This window comes from Thermobia domestica, chromosome 6 (genome assembly GCF_964235325.1).
Source record: "Thermobia domestica chromosome 6, izTheDome1.hap1.1, whole genome shotgun sequence".
Taxonomy (NCBI): domain Eukaryota; kingdom Metazoa; phylum Arthropoda; class Insecta; order Zygentoma; family Lepismatidae; genus Thermobia; species Thermobia domestica.
This window is the reverse complement of record NC_137459.1, coordinates 282144292-282167843: the sequence shown is the minus strand read 5'-3', so window position 1 is coordinate 282167843 and position 23552 is coordinate 282144292. Positions and strand designations below refer to the sequence as shown.

The window sequence follows — 23552 nt, the reverse complement described above, 5'->3', positions numbered from 1 at the left end:
TCAGTGATAATGCAATATTTGTTTCGAGGGTGGAGGATGGTGATTTTGAAAAAAAAATCACTTGCCAAAAACTGTTTTACACAATGGAGTATCTTTGCATCATATTTTGTGCACTCGAGGTTTCTTATTTGTGTCATGATCGCACAGAGGCCTTTATTTGAGCACTCCCGGCCTACGGCCTATCCCTTTTATTACGGAGGCAAGAGATAAGAAAGGATTTTTGGAGCACGTATTCCAAGGGAAATAAAGAGGTTTTTAAAGTTTTTTTCTTTTTTAAAAAAAGAATTCAGTATCTCACACATTCATGAAATTAGAGAGATGAAACTCAGCATATAAACTCTTCTTTATAATAAGAGAATACGTATTTTTAGCGCTTTCAAAAATACCGTTTCTAGCGGAGACATTTCTATAATATTCAAACTTCTCTTCCTTTCTTCAGAGACTGTCGAATGTGAAGATTCGCTTAAGTTGGAGATGTGGAATTCAGTACATAGATTTTTAGTTAAAAATAAGGGAACACATGTTTCAAGAGCAAAAAGAAGGTCATATTTATTATATTGAAAATTCCTTTTATTTATACATAAAGTGCCGAGTGTGACAATTTAAATTTCCGCACCCTAAAAAATGGTATAGTTGGCATAACCATTAAATGGTTAATAATACCAGAATAGTATTGCTTATATAGGGACAGCTATGCTTATGGCCAGTAATAGCATACAGGTATGGCTATTAAATCCGGGTTATTGTTACCATACATATGTGCAATAGTACCATATTTCTGTATTGCAAATTTAACTATAATCGGAGTTAATAGTCAATATTACCATGCAGATTACAATACAGCTACATCCCAACTATACCTTTATAGCTCTGCCTACAATACCATATTCGTTCGAATACTATACCGTATAGGTATTGCAAAGATACTAGATGGTTGGACAACAGGTGGACAACCATACCGTATAGTCATTGTAACCATTATATATTGTTGTATTTGCAAGACTAAATTACAGTACCTACAATACCGTATAGCTATTTTAACAATACTATCTTATTGAGACAACCATATAGCAGGGTAGGTGCACCAAATTTTATACTTGATGTAACCATACTATATTGCTGTAGTTGCAATATTATATGACTATATCTACAATACGGTATGGCTATGTGAACAAGAACGTCTTGTTGAAGCAGCCATGTAAGATGGTAGATGGAACAACCTGCATAGGTACTATAACCATATTATATTGCTATGGTAGCCATGCCGTATTGTAATATTGAAGATAAAGTATGTTTGCTGTTACCATGCTAGATTGTTGACAGAACAATCTAGCATAGTGTGTGGAACAATTTCGGAATTGTTATAGAAACAACACGCATAAACACACCACCTTGATTCTGCTTCATATTAAACTTCACAGAAGATAAGACAAAGGTATTATTAGAAACAGTTCCAGTAACCATTTCAATACTTCTTTAAATGGATAATGAAAATGTTTCTAATAATACTTTTGTCTTATTTTCTGTGAAGTTTGATATGAAGCAGAATCAAGGTGGTGTGTTTATAGCTATCGTAACCATGCAGTGTTGTTTCTATAACAATGGAACTGAGGTGGTATGCAATGTAGATCAGAAATTACACAGCATTTATAACAACTACTTTTATTTTCCTTTAATCAAGTATACATTACAGAAAAATTAGAAATGCAGCACAGTAATACCAAAAAAGGAACTTTACAATAATGCAGTTATGAAAGTATATAAATCTTTTAATCAATGCAATGAAAATATACCACATACTTTTGATTTACATTTCTTTCTTAATATTTTTACACGTATTTTATAAAATGTGGATGTTACTAAATAACAGTTATTCCAAGTAACTGAACACGGAAGACACATATTGATGATGTGTCCAAATTAGAATTATTTTTCATCTTACAGTTTCAGTGTACATCTGACACCATCTTCTGAGAGAGGAAATAAGATGGCAAATAATGGGTAAGGAAATTGAGAAGAACTCGAAGTATTCAATTTTGTAATCCATTCTTTTCCCATCCTATTTTTCTCTATCTGAAGATGCTGTCAGGTGTACAACCAGACTGTTAGACAAGATATAATTCTAATTTGGATACTAAGAATTGCCCCAATTACATAAACTAGAAGTTTTGAAGAATCAAGATTCACTTAATACAATACACATATATACACGGTGATTCAGAACTCGAATTCGCAGGAAAATGAACTTTGAATACCCTGGTCCTCGTAAAGTCCTTAAAACTACAAAGAAAAACGTTCTTCGCAGGACAATCCGCCTCCACCATATCCGTTACGTTTCAACACAAAACTATGAAATATTCAAAATTGAAAGTTTTACTCCCTTGAGCGGAATATGGTACATCAACTCTGTCAATCATAGTAGAGGAGTTAGTGTTCTAAAGTTCATTTCTTTACGACTTCGGTATGCATACAAGCAAGAAATATATTGATTCTAGTAAGGAGCATGTAAATGAATATCAAATGAAATTAAATGCTGATTCATTTCACATTCTAAATTCAAACTTGAAAATTTAGTGGCAAGTATTTGTGCTTAAACTGATTCACACAGAACAGGAATCAGAAGAAAACAAATATATATATGTACTATTCCATTAGACGCAGACTTACTGTTTTACTGATAATGAATATATTATATTACGATTTATGGCTGATTCGTTTTATTATTAATGAATTTAACACTAATGCTTTATTGTTGTAAGATCATATTGCACTTATTTTTAATTTATTTTCCACATTCCTAATACTGATACAATAAATCATTTTTCAACCAAAACTGCTAAGTTTTTTCCTAGACAGAAAACCAAGAAGAAAAAAAAATGAGTACAACTTAACAAATATACACAATTCTTTTGAAACTTGGTAACCGTTTGCATTAAAAATGTAAATAATATGAAAAAAATACAAAACATGTTACAAGACTGCTTTTTTTAAATGGAAAATTTTGTAACTACCATGTAGTTCTTTAGTGTCAATACCTACATCATAATAAATGTGTTTCTTCCTACGTTTGATAAATAATACGGAAACATGCATAAAATAAAGCTTAGAAGATTGAACTGAATTAGTGTTTCGCTATGTTAACTGAATTTTCCTTATCATTTTATTATTACATATTTTTCAAAAAGCTTTTTGGAGTTGGTAGTGCGTATTTCTAATGTCATTTAATCTCTCAATTTTTTTTCTTTCTTTCTAAAGTGTACCGTATATAACGGAGTACTGAAAAGTTTTCAGAATAGTTTTGCAGCTCGTGAAGTTTAAGCTAGAATGATTAAACACCACCAAGCAATTCCTCGTACATCCTTTGTGAGTCAGTGCCCTAAGCGGCTTTGTCCTAGGAAGTCGCATTTAGTTTTTAAGCGTATTTTCCCCCAGTTATGCGCTGAGTAACAGTGAAATTGAAGGTGACGAAATTTATGAAACTAGGTAAAGCTAGAAAATCTGCTTCAGAAACACATGAAATGTTGAAGTCAACATTTGGAAAAGATGCTTTAGGCCATGGTCAAACGTAAGAGCATGTTAAAAGTGACAGAACATCGGTTGAAAATAATGTCCGTTCAGGATACCCGTCAATCGGCATAGGATTTTGTACCACGAAGAGAACATGGGAGGATTACTGTAAAGGCTGTGTAGAGACTTGCTGTAAAGACTGTGAAAAAAATTATACTACTAACTTTCCATCGGATTTACCCAACTCTGCACCGTGTAGCATTTTCTTCTCCTTCAGAATGGAAATCAACTTCAAGGGCCGAGGATTTAACAGTATACAACACTCAAGCGAAACTGCCATCACGAAACACACGAGTGGAAATATATGCAAAAATTAAACGTAACACTCAAGCGAAACTGCCATCACGAAACACACGAGTGGAAATATATGCAAAAATTAAACGTGATCTTCTAGCACAAAGTCGCTTAAGCATTGACCACCAAGTGATGCACGAGGAGCCATCTGCCGGAATTTTACTGTACAGACACTGCGGAAACTGAGTACCCCATCATACACAAGACATTATTTAACATGATAAACGCAAACAAAAATTTACATTAAATGCCCACACAGACTGGATTACAAACGACACAATTTCACGACGAATATTTTCGTTAGAAGTAATTATTATTATTTTACATTTTCTGAAATTATTTTCTTGGTACAATATGCATTATTTGCATCTAACAATAATACGAAAGTATTTGCTAAGCAGTAATAAGACTTGTAAGAAAAGGCACAAGAACAAATAAAATACTTAAATACAAGGGACAATAATTAGAACCATCGTTAGCGTAACGTTTCGTAACACATAATATAAACGTTACAATACGAAAGAATATCTACTGATTCATTATTTTAACAAAAGAGACACTGACCAAAGCTTAAAATTTTACTTTATTTTAAATTATAATTTGTAACTGTTTCGGATATCTAGCATATCCTTCTTCAGACACGATCGAAATTAATGAAAATACAGACATATATATAAATGTTGTTATAACAGAGTTTTAAAAAAAACTCTGTTATAACAACATTTATATATATGTCTGTATTTTCATTAATTTCGATCGTGTCTGAAGAAGGATATGCTAGATATCCGAAACAGTTACAAATTATAATTTAAAATAAAGTAAAATTTTAAGCTTTGGTCAGTGTCTCTTTTGTTAAAACAATTAATCCAAAGCCATGAATAGTCTTACTACTGATTCATGTTCTATCATAGGTTCGCTACATGTTTCCGTACCTATCTCTTTTTAAGAGTTAATGGCATTTGATTTTCGCGACGTCACGCCTGTGGTTTTCATTCCTTAATAGTATTCGATTTCTCCTAGAAACTTTCCTTATTTTTATAAGTTTAAAATAAAATGAGGAGACAAAATGTATAACAAAGAAATTGGGGCAGCTCCTGCAAGTATCTACATTTTAAGGAGTAAAAATTTTGTTAGTGCACCAAGGATCAGAACAGGAATCGTCAGGCTGACGTCCTAGATTCAATCTTACGTCCAATAGCATATTTTCAACTCTAAAATTAGAACAAAGTATAGTTTGAACTCAGTAAAGGTTATAGTAAATGGTTTATGTAATTCAGTGAGATTTTGAATGAAGAAATATTATGACCACTAGCAATGTATTTGCAATCAATAAAAGCTATTCTTTTCGACGTACGACACATCATACTACCATATAATATTAATCGGAATTTAATGGCATCATATGTTTTTCTTAAGACGGACACCTTCCCAAGATACGGTTCTTGACTTTGACACATTTATATTAGAATTGCAGAAACCCATTAAAAACTGCTTTCATAAATATATTTTTAGTAGTTTAAACTTAGTGTCACATGACATCCTTCCCAATTAAAAAAAATACTTAGAATTAAAAATGGCAGACAACGATTTACCTTCCTTTCACGCAATATTGTTTAACTTTTGTTTTAAACCCATTTCGGTAACACTAAATCCTTTTCATTAGCAAATCCAAGTTACATTCTTATGAAGGAACCCGAACCCATACAAACTTTTGCGACTGGGTACACGGATTCCTTTTCCAAAGCGGTTTTATATATATCGGGTGTAAGGAAAAGGTAGTACAGGCAGACAGACTTGATTCTACAGCTAAAACGATACGAAAATGTCTTTATAAAGTTGCCCTTTAAGGCCCCCTTTTGGAAGGGAGAGACCGGTAAACATTGGTCGATATGGCAATATCGCACGGGTTGTCCGTAACAACACTTGATAGCAGCGACTTTGGAATGGTGTTTATCGTGGAGTAGAGGAAAGTGCCGTACTTCAAACGAAGGTACCTAACTTCAAAGCTCTTTGTCATTTTTCTTTTTCTTCTTCTTTTTTTTAAAAATAAAAGTATGGAATATGGGATGCAGCAAAAAGTCTGAAATGTGGCGGGAAAATGTGAAGAGATGAAAACGTACATTTAAAATGTCAAATTGAATAAATATCGTACAAACGGAAGCTTTCTGTGCCCAGATCATGACAAAACATGCCGTTTCAAATCTAGCCATTTTGTTGTTAAAATAAAAAAAAAAAACTGATTTAAAAAACCTTAGATAACGAAGAAGTTTAAACTAAACTCCAAAGCCGATATCACGTGTTTCTACAGAGTACCGCAAGGTGTTACCTCATAGTCCAAATTTTACCCGTCTGTCACTTCAAAAGGGAACCTCGGAGGACAAAATATCGTAAGACATTTTCGTTTCATTTCAGCTGTAGAGTCAGATTCTGTCCAAGCTGTGCGATCTTTTCCTTACACTCGATATGTAACCTTTTTCTATTCCGAACAAAAAATCAGTATAAAATTTACATAGAACCAACCATGTTTTTTAAAAGTTTAGTTCCTACGTCGGTGGCCACAGGACCATGCAGGCAAAACATCTATTAGTACAGGAATGTATGCTTCATTGCAAATGCTTTGCTAGTGGATATAATATTGTTTGACTGAAAATCACATGGATTAAGAAACATTTTCTTATGCTCGAGCCCTATTACGATTATGTTAGAAAACACTGCCCCACATGCAACACAAAATCATACCGAAACAGAAACATATATGTTGTCATTATCGATTATCTTATAATACGTAGGAGGCCCTGCAAAATTCAAATTTACTGGTATGCAGATCCACTCTTGCGTGAAAGACAAATGATATGCACAGTAGTGACTGTCATAGCCAACTGTTTTCATTTTCTTACATAGAAGGAAAATGTGCGACTCTTCGTCTAACAAAATTTTTTTTATATTATAAAAGTTTAAACCATCTTCATGAATTTCGAACGCTACCATGCAACACTTGAACACAAATCCGTTGTATATGCACCAAGCTACTGACCGAAAAAGTTTCAACAACGAAGGAGGTAAACACATTGAAAACAATGGAAAATTCTGATCTTGTGAAAGGTATATCTTTGCTCCAGGTCCAGTTTCTTGTTGAATATGAAAACCGTTTTTCTGAAAGAACTTATAACATATCTGCAATTGGTGTTTCAAACCTATAGTTTCTAGAACATTCTTTCGACAATAAGCAATACGGGCAGCAATCTTGGACGGTTGGTGTTTGGATTCATACCTCATACACCATGTGAAAACAAGTGGTCCTATATGTCGCATTAAACGTGGATAGTGAACCATGTGATGATGCTTAGGTTTTAATGTATCCTGAAAAAAAGATTTGTATATCTCATGATGTTCTTCAATTAATGTACAAAGTAATTCAGAAGTGTTTACGTGAATAACTTTTGATGTTAATATGACTGTTATTTCTCTTAGCAGAATATAAAATTTCCAAACGATATTTTCCTCGGGGATTAAGTCACCCATTATCAAACCAAAGTACCTTATGAGAAATAACATTTCAGCAGCAGACAAGTTTAATTTATTCTTTTCAAGATTTTCAGAAGATAAAGGTGCCGGCTTATTTACGTCATCTGACATGCATGCAAAGGCCGAAATCCTACTGTTTAAAATATCCATTGTGAAAAGACGTGTTTCGTTGATGTAGTACTTCAAAATATGCATCATATCATAGTTCCCCACCCCTTCCAAAAGATCATGCATCACGTCCACACTGTAATTTTTGGTAACATGAAAACTCGGCAACATGTTCCAAGTGCTATTCTCTTTTACTCCTGTCTGTGAAGCATCTCCGAGAATTACATGTAGTTCATAATTCTCAACGTCCCGCAAATTCCGGACGTTTTCTCTTGACTGCGCCTGTAAATCTGTTTTTGATGTAAGGCAAAACCTGCAAGGGTACTTAGCAGAAAATGACTCTGTAAAGCCAAGAACGGAATTCAATCCAAGATTGTCACTTGTAATAACACACAAAATAAATCTGTACTTCTAAACCATTATACATTACACATATACCTTCACATTCTAGGAAACGCAACTCTTCAATAAGAATTGAAAAGGTTGCTTTATTACCGAAAGTTTTTCTATCATTTGAATGAAAGAGTAAGGCGAGAAATATGTTCTCTAGTTTCGCGAAAAACTCCGGTGGAATACATGCAATTGTATAATAAACTACCCCTATCTTTTTTGTACCAGCATGCCCACTTAAAGGGTTGTTAATTTCGTAATCGTCAAAGTAAAGAAATAAAGGTAATATCAAACGATCATCAGAAACCGTTACCTCGTTTCTCCAATGCAGTCCTTGCACACTACTGAAAAGTACTTCAGTCTCTTGTTCTGTACTGTTCTTGAAGTGGAGTAACGTTGACAGAACATTCGGTAACTCCAAAAATCGTTTAAGCATTTTTCGCATAGGCACAAACTTTCCAAGCACTTGTAATGTTTCCACCGAAACCTCGCCTTTCTTTCTCTTTGAAGATAATTTCTGTCCAATAACATAATCAATTGGTTTTATCAAACTGCCCATTGTCTCTAACATGCCAAATCGCCTATATTCGGTTTCCAAGCTATAAAATGGACTGGACATTATACTAAACATGTTCATTACTTCAGTTACTGTATTATCATCAACATGATTTCCTCGAAGCGTTTGTAAAATTTTCTCTCTTAGCAGTTGCATCACACTACCGCCCATAAACCCGTGTACCCAGTCGCAAAGGTTTTGTATATGAGTTCTGGTTAAGTTACATTGACTATACAGTTTAGTAATAAAAAGAAGGGCTTCCTCCTTTACAGCCTCACGGTAATCTTCAAGAGAAAGGCTTTCCACAGAAGTTTCAATTGGTATATCACCATTATCAGTCAACTGTCTCTCAACATTGATGTGACACACCTCATTTTGGTATCCACGAAAAGGCTGGTTCCCATCACCACCCGTACTTGTTTTTTCGTGTTTCAGCAAGTGTTTGCGGAATGAATTGGCGTTATCAAATTCGCGTCCACACAACGATTCCCCACAACGAAAGGGGCTCATGGCACCTAATTTGTGACAAAATTTTAAATGAAGTAACAGAGACTGACTCGTTCTTAAGTCACTATGACAAACAAAACACTTAGGCATCTTCTTACAAACTAAAAAGAACGTATATACATGAAAAAACTATTTTACAAACTAAATGATTAACGGAAAACAACCTTTCCCGCCATTACACCTTTGATATTTCAGAGATAAGCGTGTTCACTGAAGGAAAATTCTTGTCGCAGTCATTTTCAATTTTGTACATATGTTTCTGCACAAATGTCCACACCTGTTCCGATTCCTTCGGATATTCTGCATCCAGTACTTGAAACGACTTGAATGTGCTATCGATTGCTTTCAGTGGAGTTTCAACTCTGTAGAGATTATCCTCAATACTCACGTAGAAGGCTTGAGGTTCATCTATTTTTGAAGCGACAACGACGGGCATGGGCTGCACACTACATCCAAAGCGCTGCATCTTTAGATGATGCCTTTCTAACTCTGTTTGAAGATCGGACGCTTCCTGTAAGTCATGTACACAGAATTATTATCACGTTACACACCTATTAACACGTTATCAAATTCCAAAAACTACAAATACGCGTATAATTAAAATGAGCTTGTATTTTAAACACGAGGTGCACCAATAATATATATAGCAATCCAATTAAACTGCTACCAACTGTTTTCAGGCATTCTTCTATACTAGAAATGTAATGTAATGAGGTCATAATTGACGCGAGTCACTTCTACGCGATATGAAATGTCTTGAAATCTAATATAGGTTAATATGACAGTATTTCGAATGTATTATTATACCCCTTGAGTTGTACATTTTTAATACCGTTCATTGTGTTTGTTTTATCCGATGCAATTAAGAAAAGTTCTGGAAAAATTAAGTAAAGTTCCTTAGAGGAATCTACCCATTAGTATAAGGTTTGAGAATAATCACAAAGAAAACAATCTGAATTATTGCACTTATAAACTTGACAGTAGTTACGTGAATAGATAACTGCGACATCAATAAAACTGTCCTAAGCTTACACTTAATTGTTTACATTTACAGTAATAAATATTTCAATTAAATGTGGCAAACTTGGAATCACATTCAGACATAAAGTAAGCACGGATATTTTAAAGATAAAATAAATTTAGATCCTGTACGTCAATGACCGCAATTCTTGACGTTACACATCTCCAGGAAGAAGAAAGAAAAAACCTTTGCGGAAATTTGAAAAGCAAGGATACTACAATATCAATGAATTAGTTTTTAAAATAATGATCGCGAAAAGGTTGGTGCCGTTCCCCTACGTGCTGTTTAGTATTTTTATAAGATTGATATTACACACATATCATTACCTCGAGTATAAACACTTCTTACTTATTTATGCCATAAAATGAAGAAAGGAGTGCTATCATAGTTCCAATATTTGAAGGGTTGAATGAAGAACATTTTTAAAGGCACTGGGAAAAAGCTGTTTTGAGCCAAGTAAACATTTTATCCATGACCATAAACATATTTAACCTCTACTTATGTTTTAGAAAGTTTACATAGCATTCACCGAAAGTTTTACAGCATTTTTACGTTTACTATTGTTATTGGAATATAGGGTTTCATCACGGGAACTTCATAAGGCATAAACCTACAGTGGAACCGAAAATACGAATAACATCCTAAAATCCCCTCCCCCTTCCTCCCGGGAAATCGAACGCAGTCGCCCAACAAAGGAGATAAGTGTACTAGCAACGAAGGAGTAACTTTTAGGTCGGCCTTAAGTTCGTCACGTTTGAGGGATGTCGTCCCTCGGAGAGCACACAATCCGAGAGAGGGGAAGCAAGAAAGGAATGGATGGGGAAGGAAGCGGTCTGGGACCTGTGTGTTAGGTACCATCCCGGCATTTTTAGCATCGTTCACTGTGTTTATATTATCCGACGCGATTAAAAAACAAAGAAACTCACTCAACCCAGGAAAAAACACTCAGGATGATTGGCCTGAAAAAGCTGTTACACTTCTTTGATCGAGTGATCCCACCGGGAATCGAACCCAGAACCGCTCGCACCAAAGGCGAGGGCGTTAGCGACTAATAAATATTGTGTTTTCCTATTTTATGCATATTCCTTTCTATCTACACAACTTAGGTTCACGATATCTTCGTAAGATACAAATCGCGTCACATACACCGATATATGCTTTACTAATTGCATGAAGAAGAGTCATGTATATTGCAAAATATGGTTGATAGCTCACTCCACCAAGGGCGTGCTGTCCCGAGGGGGCCTTTTCTTAAACAAACTTTTTTGTTTCCATGTACCACCAATATGATCCTCTTGATATGGTATGGTAATCATATCAATTGAGTGCACATCAAAGATGGAGCGGGTCAGTGGCTATGGATCACGTGGGGATAATTTTGAGTATACTTTAGTGGATCTTGGCTTACATTTCCATGTTCCACTGTTACGTATGACTACCCTAACCCAACAATAACAACTGACTCATTGTAGTCCTCAATATAACACATTCCACTTTGATCCACTCTCGACATATTCGGTCAGTAGGTCGAAGTAGATCAGTAGATCATGGTGACACGTGGTGAGTCAGAGTGGATCGTGGTTTGATGAAAATGGTGTTTGCTTACACAATATTTTTGTTTGAGCATAGCAGTTTTTCCAGAAAAGCTGTTTTTTTTTGTTTGTTTGTTTGTTTGTTTGTTCGATAAGGTTTCGTGCAATGTTCTCCATTCTCCAATCACTAATTAAATGTTAATGACATATTTCGTGGTAATCAAGTGTAGATATTAATACATTATATTACATAATGGTACATACTCTGACATGAAAAAGGAATCCTTGCTGTGCCTCGTATTTGGAAGGTTTCCATAATCCACCTCCGTCTTTCCTTTTGATACACGTGGTCACAGATGGGAAATATCTTCCTAGAAGTATTAATATTACGACTGTTCTGGCATCTGGAAAAGAATGAAATATCAAGAACATTTGTAGGTAATTAATTTACGCTTATAAAGCGAGGTCCGGAAGTGGGCGTAACTCTAATTGGTGTTTTCTGACGGTTTTTGGTTTTACCTACATTCGTTTGGTAACACTGCTTGGCATTGTCTGGTAACATTCCTTTGCATTGTCTGGCAACATTGCTATCCATTTGTTTTCTGCTTGGTAACAGTTATCAGATCAGTTCCTGGCCGCTGGATTGGAAGAGGTTGTGCATCCAGCTCTTTGCCAGGCCTTCAAGAAGTCCCGATCTGACGATATCAGACAATGCTCCCTGGGCTTTCATGAAGCAACACGTAAGAAACACTCGATATCACACAACGCAGGAATTACGAGCAGCTGTGGAACACGCCTTCACCCTCGTTGACTCCGGAGTATCTCCGCAAAACATCTGCCAGAACTTTGTGCAGAATTCAGTTGTGTTATGACATGGATGGTGATCATACCTTTGTTTACGACTCTTACGACTTCAAGGTAGCTGTGTACAGACATTCTACCATAACTAACACTATACTGTTGAAACTAAAGGGGGGTACGCCCACTTTTGGACCACTTTATACTAATTTATTTGAATGTAAGTGCTAACTTTCTTACTGCATTCATTCTCATACCTGCAGAGGTTTGCTCTGTGATACGCAATGAATACTGTATATTACTTTAAGTCAATAATCAAAGAAAAAAGGAAATTACATTTTGTAAGCAATGGACAGCAGTCTGAAAAAAACACACACAAAAAGTATCATCTTTTGTAACTACACCCAGATTCGGCAAAGGGATAATGCGATGTTTCTTATATGCAAATATTGGGTCCAAATAATGGTGAAAACTAATCTTAATACGATACTTATCTATCGCCTATAAGTACGTGTATAAAAGCTGTACATGAAGTATATTATTTCAAGAACCAAAGGTTAAAGTCAACGTATGTATTTCTCTTTGGGAAGTTGCAACAGATACGGATAAAAAGAGATAAATTGAACAGCTTAATGAATCAAAATAGACAATTAACAACAAGTTAAAGACTACACGCTGCGGAAAAGCTCTTTCGTCACAAATTCTAAACATTAGTTTCATTCATTGCTACAAAAGGGATTTCATATCTGCTTATTAACCCTACTGAATCTATCTTCTTCATATACTGTTATTCAAGTAAATACTGATTTCAGGGATGTAAACTGGTCACTGAAGTCAGTATTTCAGACTCTTTGGGAGATTAAACGAAAAATGTTCAATTACTACACAGCAGTTGAAATATTTCTCGTGATCTGAGCTCAATAATGAAACAAAAGAATAACAGAGCTTTTTTAAGTGCTCGATATGTTGTCGATTTACAATTATCATTTATTTTTCTTCTAGATTTTGATTTATTCTGCTCGGACTTACGACTAAAAGGAGTCAAGGGAAAATTGCCGGAGCAGCTGTAATTGATCTTTTCTTTGCTTACGGGAGTAGGCTGAACAGTGTTGCGTTTTAATAATTATAGTGAACAATACTTAATGAAATAATAAACAATGTGTACACCATTTCTCCACAGTCACAACTTACTTCCATGCACTTCGATAAATTTTATTATAATTAGCAATTTTTAAAAAAGGGGGCAGGAAGGACTCGTAAACCTTATTCGCCTTCTGTGCAGATGGTATGGTAAAAATCAATACTGGATAATGAAAGTGTAAGTGTAAAGGCTAATATGGAACAGAGAAACAAAAGAGAACTTCTTCAGAAGGGAATTTGGAGGGGAGGGGATGAGAGTACAATGCTGTGACACTTAAAATGCGTCTTGATTTGTATACTTCAACAAACTTTTCTTATTAGATTACGCAATTTCTAGTTTCTTACTCCGATTATTCAAAGTATTCAAATGTTCTCGGAGGGAGTGACCGCCCCTCCCTTTAATCCGTCCGTGGTGTCATTCGTTTGGCTTTTCGCTACTAATTCAAAATGCTTTCCGAAACAAGTTGTCTTCTTGTGACAGCAGGGGGTGGAAGAAACAAACAAACCGTGAAAGGAAGAAAGAAGTGGTTTTGGGCTCTTCCAGTCCAGACCATTCTAACCACTGAGAAGTGAGAATCACAACGTGATTTTTCTGGTAAGAGCGTCCTTTTTAAAGCAGCTAACAAGCAAACAGATGGTCAGCCCTCTTCCCTCTGCAGCATACTTTTTATTCTCTGTTGCCAAACTTACTGAAGAATATATTGCAATTAATCTAACGCATGTAACGTAAATTGGAGACCGTGGTTGGATTTATATGGGTCTTGTCTATTTGTATTAAAAATTTCAAGTCATTACCTACAATACTTTGTTAGAAATTACCATATTAAAATTTACATGTTTTCAAATGGGAAGTTAGAAACATAAGCGAAGAGGTAGAAGATCCCCTTAATAAGAAAAATAATTACCTTCCCTGATGTTCTCCTGCAGCAAAAGTTCTACTAATGTGGCTCCGTCATTTGTTGTTTGTTTGGTCGTGGTAAGTATATGCTGAATCTTCTTTAAGTCTGCATTCCACGTTGAAAAAAATGTTATATCTTTCCCAGGATATAACTGGCCAAAATCAATGTCGATCTGAAAAGTAAAAGAAATTGTTGTCACATATATCTAACGCTGTTTGATGATATAATGTTCTATGCTTTCTTATCTTTATACAAAAGTTTGGTAATATAGTTTTCTTTGAAGTTCATTAAATAATCTTTGTTTCAACAGAGCGTTTTTAATCAAGTTATGAACATCAATGGCATTCACCCCACTATAGTATCCATTTTCAGAAAATACTATGTCTGATTGAAAAAGAAATCCCAAAGTAGGCATGTAAAAAACAACTACTTAGAGTGGAACTGATAAAATACACGCAAATATAAAACAAACTTCCAAGCGCTTTCGCATTTATGGAGTCGTCATACAGGGACGCAAAGACGAAAGTGGAATAAGAAATAGAGAAAGACACAAGGACCGCACCTATACCAACAGTGATTTCTCCACAAGGTTCTCTACTTTCTCGTATGAGTACTTGACAGCAGTCACGTGATCACATGACCACCATAGCACCTAGCAGAAATATGGCAAAATGAAATGAAATCTTTGAGTTTTACGTCTCACGGTTATGCCGGTTAGGCTAAAGGAGACGGTGATGATGAGAGATGAATGAAATGGTGGAATGAAGAAAGTGGGAGAACCCGAGAAAACCCACGAGCACGGTGTTTGTCCACCACAAAGTCCACACGGCGGGAGCAGGGTTTGAACCCGGGACCCCAAGCACCGGAGGTGAACGCTCTACCACTGAGCCACCGCGCCCCCCCAGAAATATGGCGTAACTCGTCTTACTCTGTATCTTTCTTCTTCCACTTTCGTCTTTCTCTTCCTGCCTAACAAAGCCATAAAAGGTGAAAGCTCTTAGAAGCTTTTTTTTCTTTCTTAAATCTTTGCGCGCATGTACTGCACGTGTATTTTATCTAATTTCTGGTAACTGTTTTATACATTGGTTGGTTTTTAATTACACAAAAACGTGTCTTTAACGTAAGCTTACATAATTCTGAACCTTCTGCCGCTGATGCTGGTATATTTGTAAATTAAAATAAACTATTAAATGTTTTCATAGGAACATTATCAACAAGAGTGAGGATGTGGGGCTGATCGGGGAGCGGGCTGGTTAGCGTAGAGGTTAACTTATTGGCATTGTACGTCGAAGACAAAAGATCTATTTTCGGCCCACTCGCACTTTTTCACTCTGATTTTTCATTATTTCTGAATCTATACAGGATTTGGTGTACTGAAAATCCGGTTGATTTTCTCAGAATTACTAAACGTTCTACCTGCTACAAGATGCACCATCTCGTCCATCAGCTTACTCACAGGAAAAAATTAGAACCGAAAAACTCCGAAACATAGTGCAAGACAGGGTACAACTTCATACACCGAAAAACACTTATAAACTCTCTCGCCTCCTGCTAGGTGCTTTTTTTGCAAAGAAAAACTGCCGTGTTCGCAATTTATATATAGCATCAGCATAAGACCCTTATGTTCATGATTTTTTTTAACTCATTAAATTTTGTTACGCGTTTTTTTTTTTTTTTTATTTTTTCATTTTCCTTTAAGTAAAGTTCGTTCTGTGATACGGAATTACACTTCCATAAAATAATATAAAGGTATTTTCTTTCTTCGGTTACATTCATAAAATAATAATAGAAAGATGTAAACTTCTTAGCAATATCACTACACTTACAAGTGTGTATCCAAGAGGCTGTTTTAAAGCAGGAAATTCCTTGAAGTAGGAGCTGATATCCTTCTTTGACTGAATGTAATTTGCTCTCCGATTTAATGTCGTTTGTTTCCACAGATCACACACTTTCTCCCATGGCTCTATATTATTTCTCAACCACGTGAGAGCTTCCTCGGCAAATTCATCAGTGGACTCTGAAAATAAAGGACACCATCTACATAATTCAGTGTGAAAGAAACGTACATACTCAGTATACGTAAATACATATGTATTAATTTCTAGGACAGAAGTACAAGAAATAATATTTCAATAAACATGTGAAACAGACAGTATTATACTTCTGAACACAATTGTCATATGAGGTGTTCGGAACATGTATTTACAAAACGTCCCGTTAATATATGAAAGCAGTGATAGAGTTTTACACACAGATGAACAGCAGATATACTGATTGCACAAATTCACGGAAATTTGTTGATTTATAATGAAGGTAGTGCCCTTGAACTGTGAATCTGTTGATTGACCATAATACGTAAATATGTGCAACCATGTAAAAAATCGGCAGGCATCTTTTTAGGAAGTTTTGTACCCTTGTCTGAATATAAAATAGCATAAAACACTATGCATCGTGATTTACTGATAAAATTAGAATACAGAATTTATGAACATGAAAGTAAATAAATGAAAAAGAACTATGAACGCACCATCTAAATCGACTTCGGTAGAAGTTGTAGCTGCACACCGGTTTCTCAAAGGCAAAACACCACTTTGCCGCAAATACCTTCTTGTGTTGCAATATCTGTCCCAAAGTTTCCCTCTTGCCAAAACCTTCTTCCCTTGAGCAACTTTATAGGGGACGTAGTAAGTATGCTATTTGAAAAACAAATCACTGTTATAATATACAGTCCTGATATCCTATTGCACAACACAAAATTACAATTAAACTATATTATTTCCACAGAGAAACAAAATACATGGAAACCTGTTTAAAACGAAACTTATATAAACCGGAAATTTGCCGAAGATGAATAGTTTTTAGTCCCGGCAACTCTGTCTGATTTGCCATATGGTAAAGATTTTTCTCTTAACTGATTGCCAGCTCGAAACGTAGGGGCACTGTAGTCTGTCTGTCTCTGCGTTGGCGTTACTACTGAACTTCTGTTTTCAATAGTTAAGATCTTTCGGCCGTGAACAAGAATGGAGATAATGTTTCTGTTATTTAAGTTACCTGTTTCCTGTTTTTGTTGATACACACATAAGCACTTTTCTACTGTCAAAACTTTCTTTATAAATTAAAGACTTACTGCTTGCTACTCCGTCATTACACATGCATTTCCAAGAATTCGGTCATTTTTGAAAAAAAAATGGTAAAAATTTAGACCAGTTGTTGAAAATTTCCATTGTTTCTGCTGCAGAAAATGTGGTTTCAGTGTGGCGTGTTTGTGTGCCCAGTGTTGAGCACAAATACGGCAAAAACAAATGTTATTGTTACTTTGGAGGACACAATACGATTATTGAAGAGAGAAAGAGAGACAATGTTTCTAAAATATAAAGTTCATTTCAAATGTTGCAAACGCAAATTTCCAACACTGAAACCCAGAAAATGAAAACAATCCTTAAAAGGCGGTGAAAATGTAAAGAGGGATGTGAGAGGAAATACATAATAAAATAATACATACTTGTAGTTTCTACTTTAAGCATCTATCTTATTCAAATAAGTTCACTTTGTAAATTGAGTTTATGTTGTAAATACATTTTTGTGTTAATTAATCTTTCACCTCAACCATTTTAACCTAGGTATAGTACTACGAGATTATTTTTACCAGCAGTTATTGTTACAGAACTTAACTTTTCGAATTTGCATACAACGGAAAATTATTTTGTTCCTTGACGTTCCGTCTTATACAAGTTTCACTGTATATATATGCTGTAAATTAGACATATTGGAATTTCTTTTTTTTTTTTTTTCTGGATTCCTTTAGTACTTCAATAAAATGAGCATTGAAAAATGTATTCTGATAAGTTATGGAAAACGTTCACTTGTAAGTTAAATTGTAAATTTCTCCTTGTTCTGAAGACAATGATAAAATAAATATTAATACAATTAAGTCTAATTTTCAATGGGTGTTCAGAAACTATACCGGCGAAATCGGAAGATGATAGTTAATATAATTCTAAGCAAAAAAGCTTCTACACATATCCGATTCTCAGCGGCCTGACACCTACAGGTTGGTAACCATTCTGTACATTTTTCCAAAACAAAAATGTATTACTCATCCTGTATTTTTTCTAAAGGTCATCTATGATGCATTTGAATGGTGACAGAATGGCCTTTCCAAGGGTATATGGCACGTGACGATAGTTGCGTTGGAAGGAGCCTCATGAAGCTAATTTTCAGAACAAAATATCTTTCTTCCAAGAGCTTCAAGAAACACGGTTGCCAACACTGTCGCCAAATAGGAACGACAAAAACTTACGCATCAACTTCAATTTTTATGCTGAATAATGTCGCAAAATTTATATTTTATATATATATATATATATACATAGGATGATGCATTTAAAATTTGCCACCCCTATATCTTCGAAACGACTGCGAATATGAGAAAACGCTAAAACACGTCCATCATTATTTTAAGGGGCTTGAATTTTCAGCTATAAAAGATCCCCCTAAACACCCCATATAGCGGTATCTGGAGTCAACTTGAAAATTTTAAATAGCAAAGGGGGTCGAGTGATATATCGTTGGAAAGGTCTCGACAAGAGAAATATTTTACCGAGAGTTTCAAGTCCCTATGTTGACTCCATCTAAAATGGCTCGGGTTCACATTCTTTCCAACGATATATCACTCGACCCTCTTTGCTATTTAAAAATTTGAAGCTGACCCCATGTACCCCCATATGGGGGTACCTGGAGTGGACCGTTTATAGCTCAAGATTCAAGCTCCTTAAAATAGTAATGGACATGTTTTTGTGTTTTCTCATATTTACAGTCGTTTCGAAGATACACTGGGTGCCAACGGACTTTATGGACACAAAATGGGAACCTCCGCCATTTAGGATAGGGTCAACATTGGGACTTGAAACTTTCGGCAAAATATTTCTCTTGACGAGACCTTTCCAACGATATATCACTCGACCCCCTTTACCATTTAAAATTTTCAAGTTGACCCACGTACCTCCATAGGGGGGTACCTGGGGTGGACTTTTTATAGCTCAAAATTCAAGCCCCTTAAAATAATGATAGACGTGTTTTTGCCTTTTCTCATATTCGCAGTCGTTTCAAAGATATAGAGGGTGGCAAATTTTAAATGCACCACTCTGTATATATATATATACTACAGTATCAGAAAGAAAAATAAAATTGTCCTTATACAATCGAATTACTTTTATTAAAATGAAGAGTTTTTTTCTTCCTCCACAACTTCCCTTCCAACTCCACTATCGTCATATATACATCAGTGGAAAGGTGCTTCCATTGCCGTTCAAATACGCCATGCGTCATCTCTTTAAAGTACATACAGGATGAGTAATAAAATTTTGTCCTGAACAAATTTGTATAAAATATTTACCAACCTGTAACTATCAGACCGTTGAAAATTGTACATATTCTTATGGGATCATTTTTGCTTAGAAGTACATCAGCTATTATCTCCAAAAGTTGTCAGTATGGTTTCCAAACACTCTTCAAAGAATCATAAAATACTCCACGACTTTTAAATTTTTTTCCAGTGAACGCAAAGAAAAACGAAAAATTAGCAATATACAAGAATTCCCTCACCTAACTGAATTTTACACAAACCTTGTTTTCAGCCGGAAACAATCGTACAATCGCCTCACTTATTGAAATGAATGACTGTCTACTGATCCTGTAAGACAAAAAATGAAATTTCACAAAGCAATTCCCATAGAAGCTTGAATAAATATTAAGAGACGACGCTCCATTGGGGAGGAAAAAAAAAAAACACTTGTTTATAAATTTTGTAACACTGGCACTAAAGAAAGAAGTGAATGTTTAGTTTCATTAAGTCAGGCAAATAAACGAACTGTAATATTTAATACAACTCAACGTGTTCCAAGTTACTGCAAACAGTTATTAATCAATCCAAAGGGTGCTATGCAGTCATCAGAACACTTTCAAATTCCAACTGATCCATATTGTTGTGTACCACAATGAGCAACTAACGAATTAATGCGTTTGAACTTTTGCTTTGATAATTTCAATGCATTTTGAGACCAAATTAATCCTAAAAACAGAACTACAAACATACTTGTAATATAGATCATAAGTGAAAAATACTGTCACGGTGATAAACGCAATCAATACCGTCGAATATGTGCCATGTGAAAACGAGATTCTACTCGGAATTCTTAGTGAAGACGATAAATGTATAGGACAGCAATTACTTAATATTTAAGACTATTGCATTTACATTATCTTTAACATACGATACCACAAAACTTAACGAAACGATCTGTACCTTTTATCTGCGCCAATATATCGAACGATGACATCTGTTAATAAACTGCGAGCTCTGCTATTAAGATGTCCCAAATTCTTGTGCGTAGATAATACTTCTTTTCCTTGCAGTGAACTATTCAGAATCTTCTGCAAGTCCTAGAACAAGGTACTTGTGATCATAGAATTTGAAATAAAACAAAACTTAAACAACAAAAGCAAAACTATAAAATAATTTGATATCACTTATGTTAAGATCACATAAACGTGAATACGTATAACCAGACGTATTTTATTTCAAAAATTTACAAAAAGAAACTCTTGTTTTCTACGAAAAACAAAAACTAGCATGAGCATTAGGGATATGACTTTTTAACTTTTTACAAAATTTTAAGTTTCCTGATGTTGTATTTAATGAACTTTTGCCTATACGTTAGTTCTCTAGTGTTATTTTCGTTCGGGGTTGGAAAAACGTCCCGCACCTAATCTACTTTCATATGCGAGGTAAGTGGAAAACACGATATATGATAAGAATTTTTGATTCGCGAAACATGATAATGAAAAGAAGTCTGGCATCTAGGAAAGGTTTAATAGACATTGGTATAATATAAATTGTGGTAATGTAATCTATTTATTGTATATTTACAACCAAAATGGACAGATCTTTGTCTGCACATCAACCCATCAGGCACGCAGAAATTCAAAGATTCTTATGTAAATAACACATTGTGTTTTGTTGTAAGTTATAAGTAAGCAACATAGATACAAGTTATTTTCCAAATTTTAATTTATACTATGCACATTAAACACTTTTGCAAATCAGTTTTATTGGTTGTTACGAGCCTAGTAGGTTGATTTGCCGGTGATAAAACTTTAGTATTCTTTGCTTTTATACGTATTTGCAACAGTGCTTCCCTCAATTGTCTTTCTAATTGCGATCTCTTCTATTTTTAGATTAAAAATGTCATTCAAAACCAAAAGATCAAAATCAGCAGTTGAATCAGCTGGAAAAAAGTGGACACAGAATTTAGCGACATGTAGAAAACGCCAACCCAGCATACCAGAAATGAAAACGGACATGAGTGAAATGTGTAAAATGCCTACAAACAGAGATATAGTTGGTAGATATTTGGGGTTGTGCGATGAACTGAAAGGGCAGTCGGATAGAATAAAGATAATCTCTTAAGAACTGTGTAGACTTTGGGAGAAGCTGAATTTTCCTTTGCTTACTATGCAGCAAATTTCAACAAAAGTTGCCAAGCTGATACAGTTGTTCGTAAAATATAGAAAAAGGAGGAATGAGGTATTTGAAAAATCTCTCACTAGTGTCTTCGATATTACAAAAGAAAAAGGAAACTGGCTTTGCAGTGAAGACAAAGAAAGTTGCCTCTATATTAACGAGAGAAAGTTGCCTCTATATTAACGATCCATCCTTCAAAAAGGTGAAGCAGCTCAATTCATCCGTGTACAAGCCAAGTGCAACATGTGAGTATCAGTGATACTGAAGAAGGTAAGGTCAGCAGTGACTCTGAATTTTCAGAAGAGCTTCCCCCTATGAAACGTAAGTATCAAGCAACAAAATCTGCAGCCAAACTCGTGTCAAAACTGTCTTTGTCTACAACTTGGCTGAGGAACAAATAAATGTACCCACAATCGGGGATTTTGCGTCGAATGATCAAGGAAGATGAAACAATGAAGAACCGGCTTAAAGAAATTTTCGGTGAACAGGAATTCTGCTTGCATTTTGATGGGACGAGAATAGGAAGAAAAGATTATCAAGTGCAGAATTGTGAAAGAAGTCTTCGGCTTGGAGTTTTGGTTTGTGAAAGCAGATCCGCCGAGAACATCTATATCTTACTGCAAGCCTTGTTAGATGAGTATAATGAATGGAGGAGTATTAATATGATCATTTCTGACATCACAGCATTGAATAGGCCACAAAAGTGGTGTTGTTGTTAGACTCCAGAGACATTTTGAACAAATGTGTTTCGATGAGCCTCAGTTTATAGGATGTCAGCACCATATTCTTGACCTGGTTCTGCGACAATGGATGGATTCAGTATTCCCAATAAAATCACGGTCATCCAGCTTCAACTATCAATTCATTGAAGATGTTTTGGCTGGGTATGAGGATTTACAAGAAAACTATTCTGGCACAGGAAAGGTACCGCCAAGTGAAAACCCAGAATTGAGAAATGATTTTCGGTTTCTATTTGAACCTCGCGGAGGATCTAATTTCTACCGGAAGGAGAACAAATGGCCTCAGTTGAACTGGCAGAAGCTACCTTTTCTCAACAATGATAGATGGAAGTCACGTGCAATCTATGCATGGTTACTTTTTTTCTACTTCCAAAATGGAGAGATCAGCTACAACGTACTTGCGACTTCATCGCAACTAGATGGACAAAAGTGTGGTTTTCAATTCAGCACTATACAGAGAACATATACAATGAATTGTATGCTGCTATCTCCGACCTAAAGTGTTCTAAAGCTTTAAAGAGTTTTTCTGCTCACTGGGTAAAATAACGTTCTATGCTGGATGTGCCTCGCTCAAATATGGTGGCTGAGCGAGCTGTGAAAGTGATGCAAGAGCATCACAACACTTGCAAAAGTGGCAAATATCTCATCAGAAAGTTCATTAACAGTAATTCACAAATTTAAAACTATTTTACTAATGTATTGTATAGAATATTCAGTGCCAAATGCAGACTGTGTAAGTAGGCGAATATTCTTTTAATGCTAAAACAGCATCAATGTAGGTGCGGGAGCTTTCTTTACAATTAAACAAAATCAAAGACATTTTCGAGGTTTGCAGCCAAATATTCATTGTTTGCCACCCCAGGCTTTTCAATTTGAAAAAAAGTCATATGCCTAATGAGCATGTATGTGTAAAAGTACACATATATCCCAAATTTCGTCGAAATGGGTGCAGT

At 35.3% G+C, this 23552-nt stretch overlaps 2 protein-coding genes across 5 annotated transcripts in view; one reads left to right on the top strand and one right to left on the bottom strand.

Annotated features, from left to right (window-relative positions):
* Positions 1-23552, top strand: part of LOC145688508 (uncharacterized) — a 906862-nt gene that overhangs the window by 323426 nt on the left and 559884 nt on the right. The window lies entirely within an intron of this gene.
* Positions 4954-23552, bottom strand: part of LOC145688507 (uncharacterized) — a 31520-nt gene continuing 12921 nt past the window's right edge. For both annotated transcript variants that reach the window (XM_081762849.1, XM_081762848.1), the window contains exons 4-10: positions 20642-20778; positions 19963-20029; positions 16865-17030; positions 16164-16354; positions 14344-14509; positions 11765-11904; positions 4954-9458 (exon numbers count right to left, since the gene is read on the bottom strand). In XM_081762849.1, the coding sequence (XP_081618975.1) occupies positions 9123-9458; positions 11765-11904; positions 14344-14509; positions 16164-16354; positions 16865-17030; positions 19963-20029; positions 20642-20778 (1203 nt within the window). In that variant the 3' untranslated portion in view covers positions 4954-9122. The remainder of the gene's footprint in view (positions 9459-11764; positions 11905-14343; positions 14510-16163; positions 16355-16864; positions 17031-19962; positions 20030-20641; positions 20779-23552) is intronic.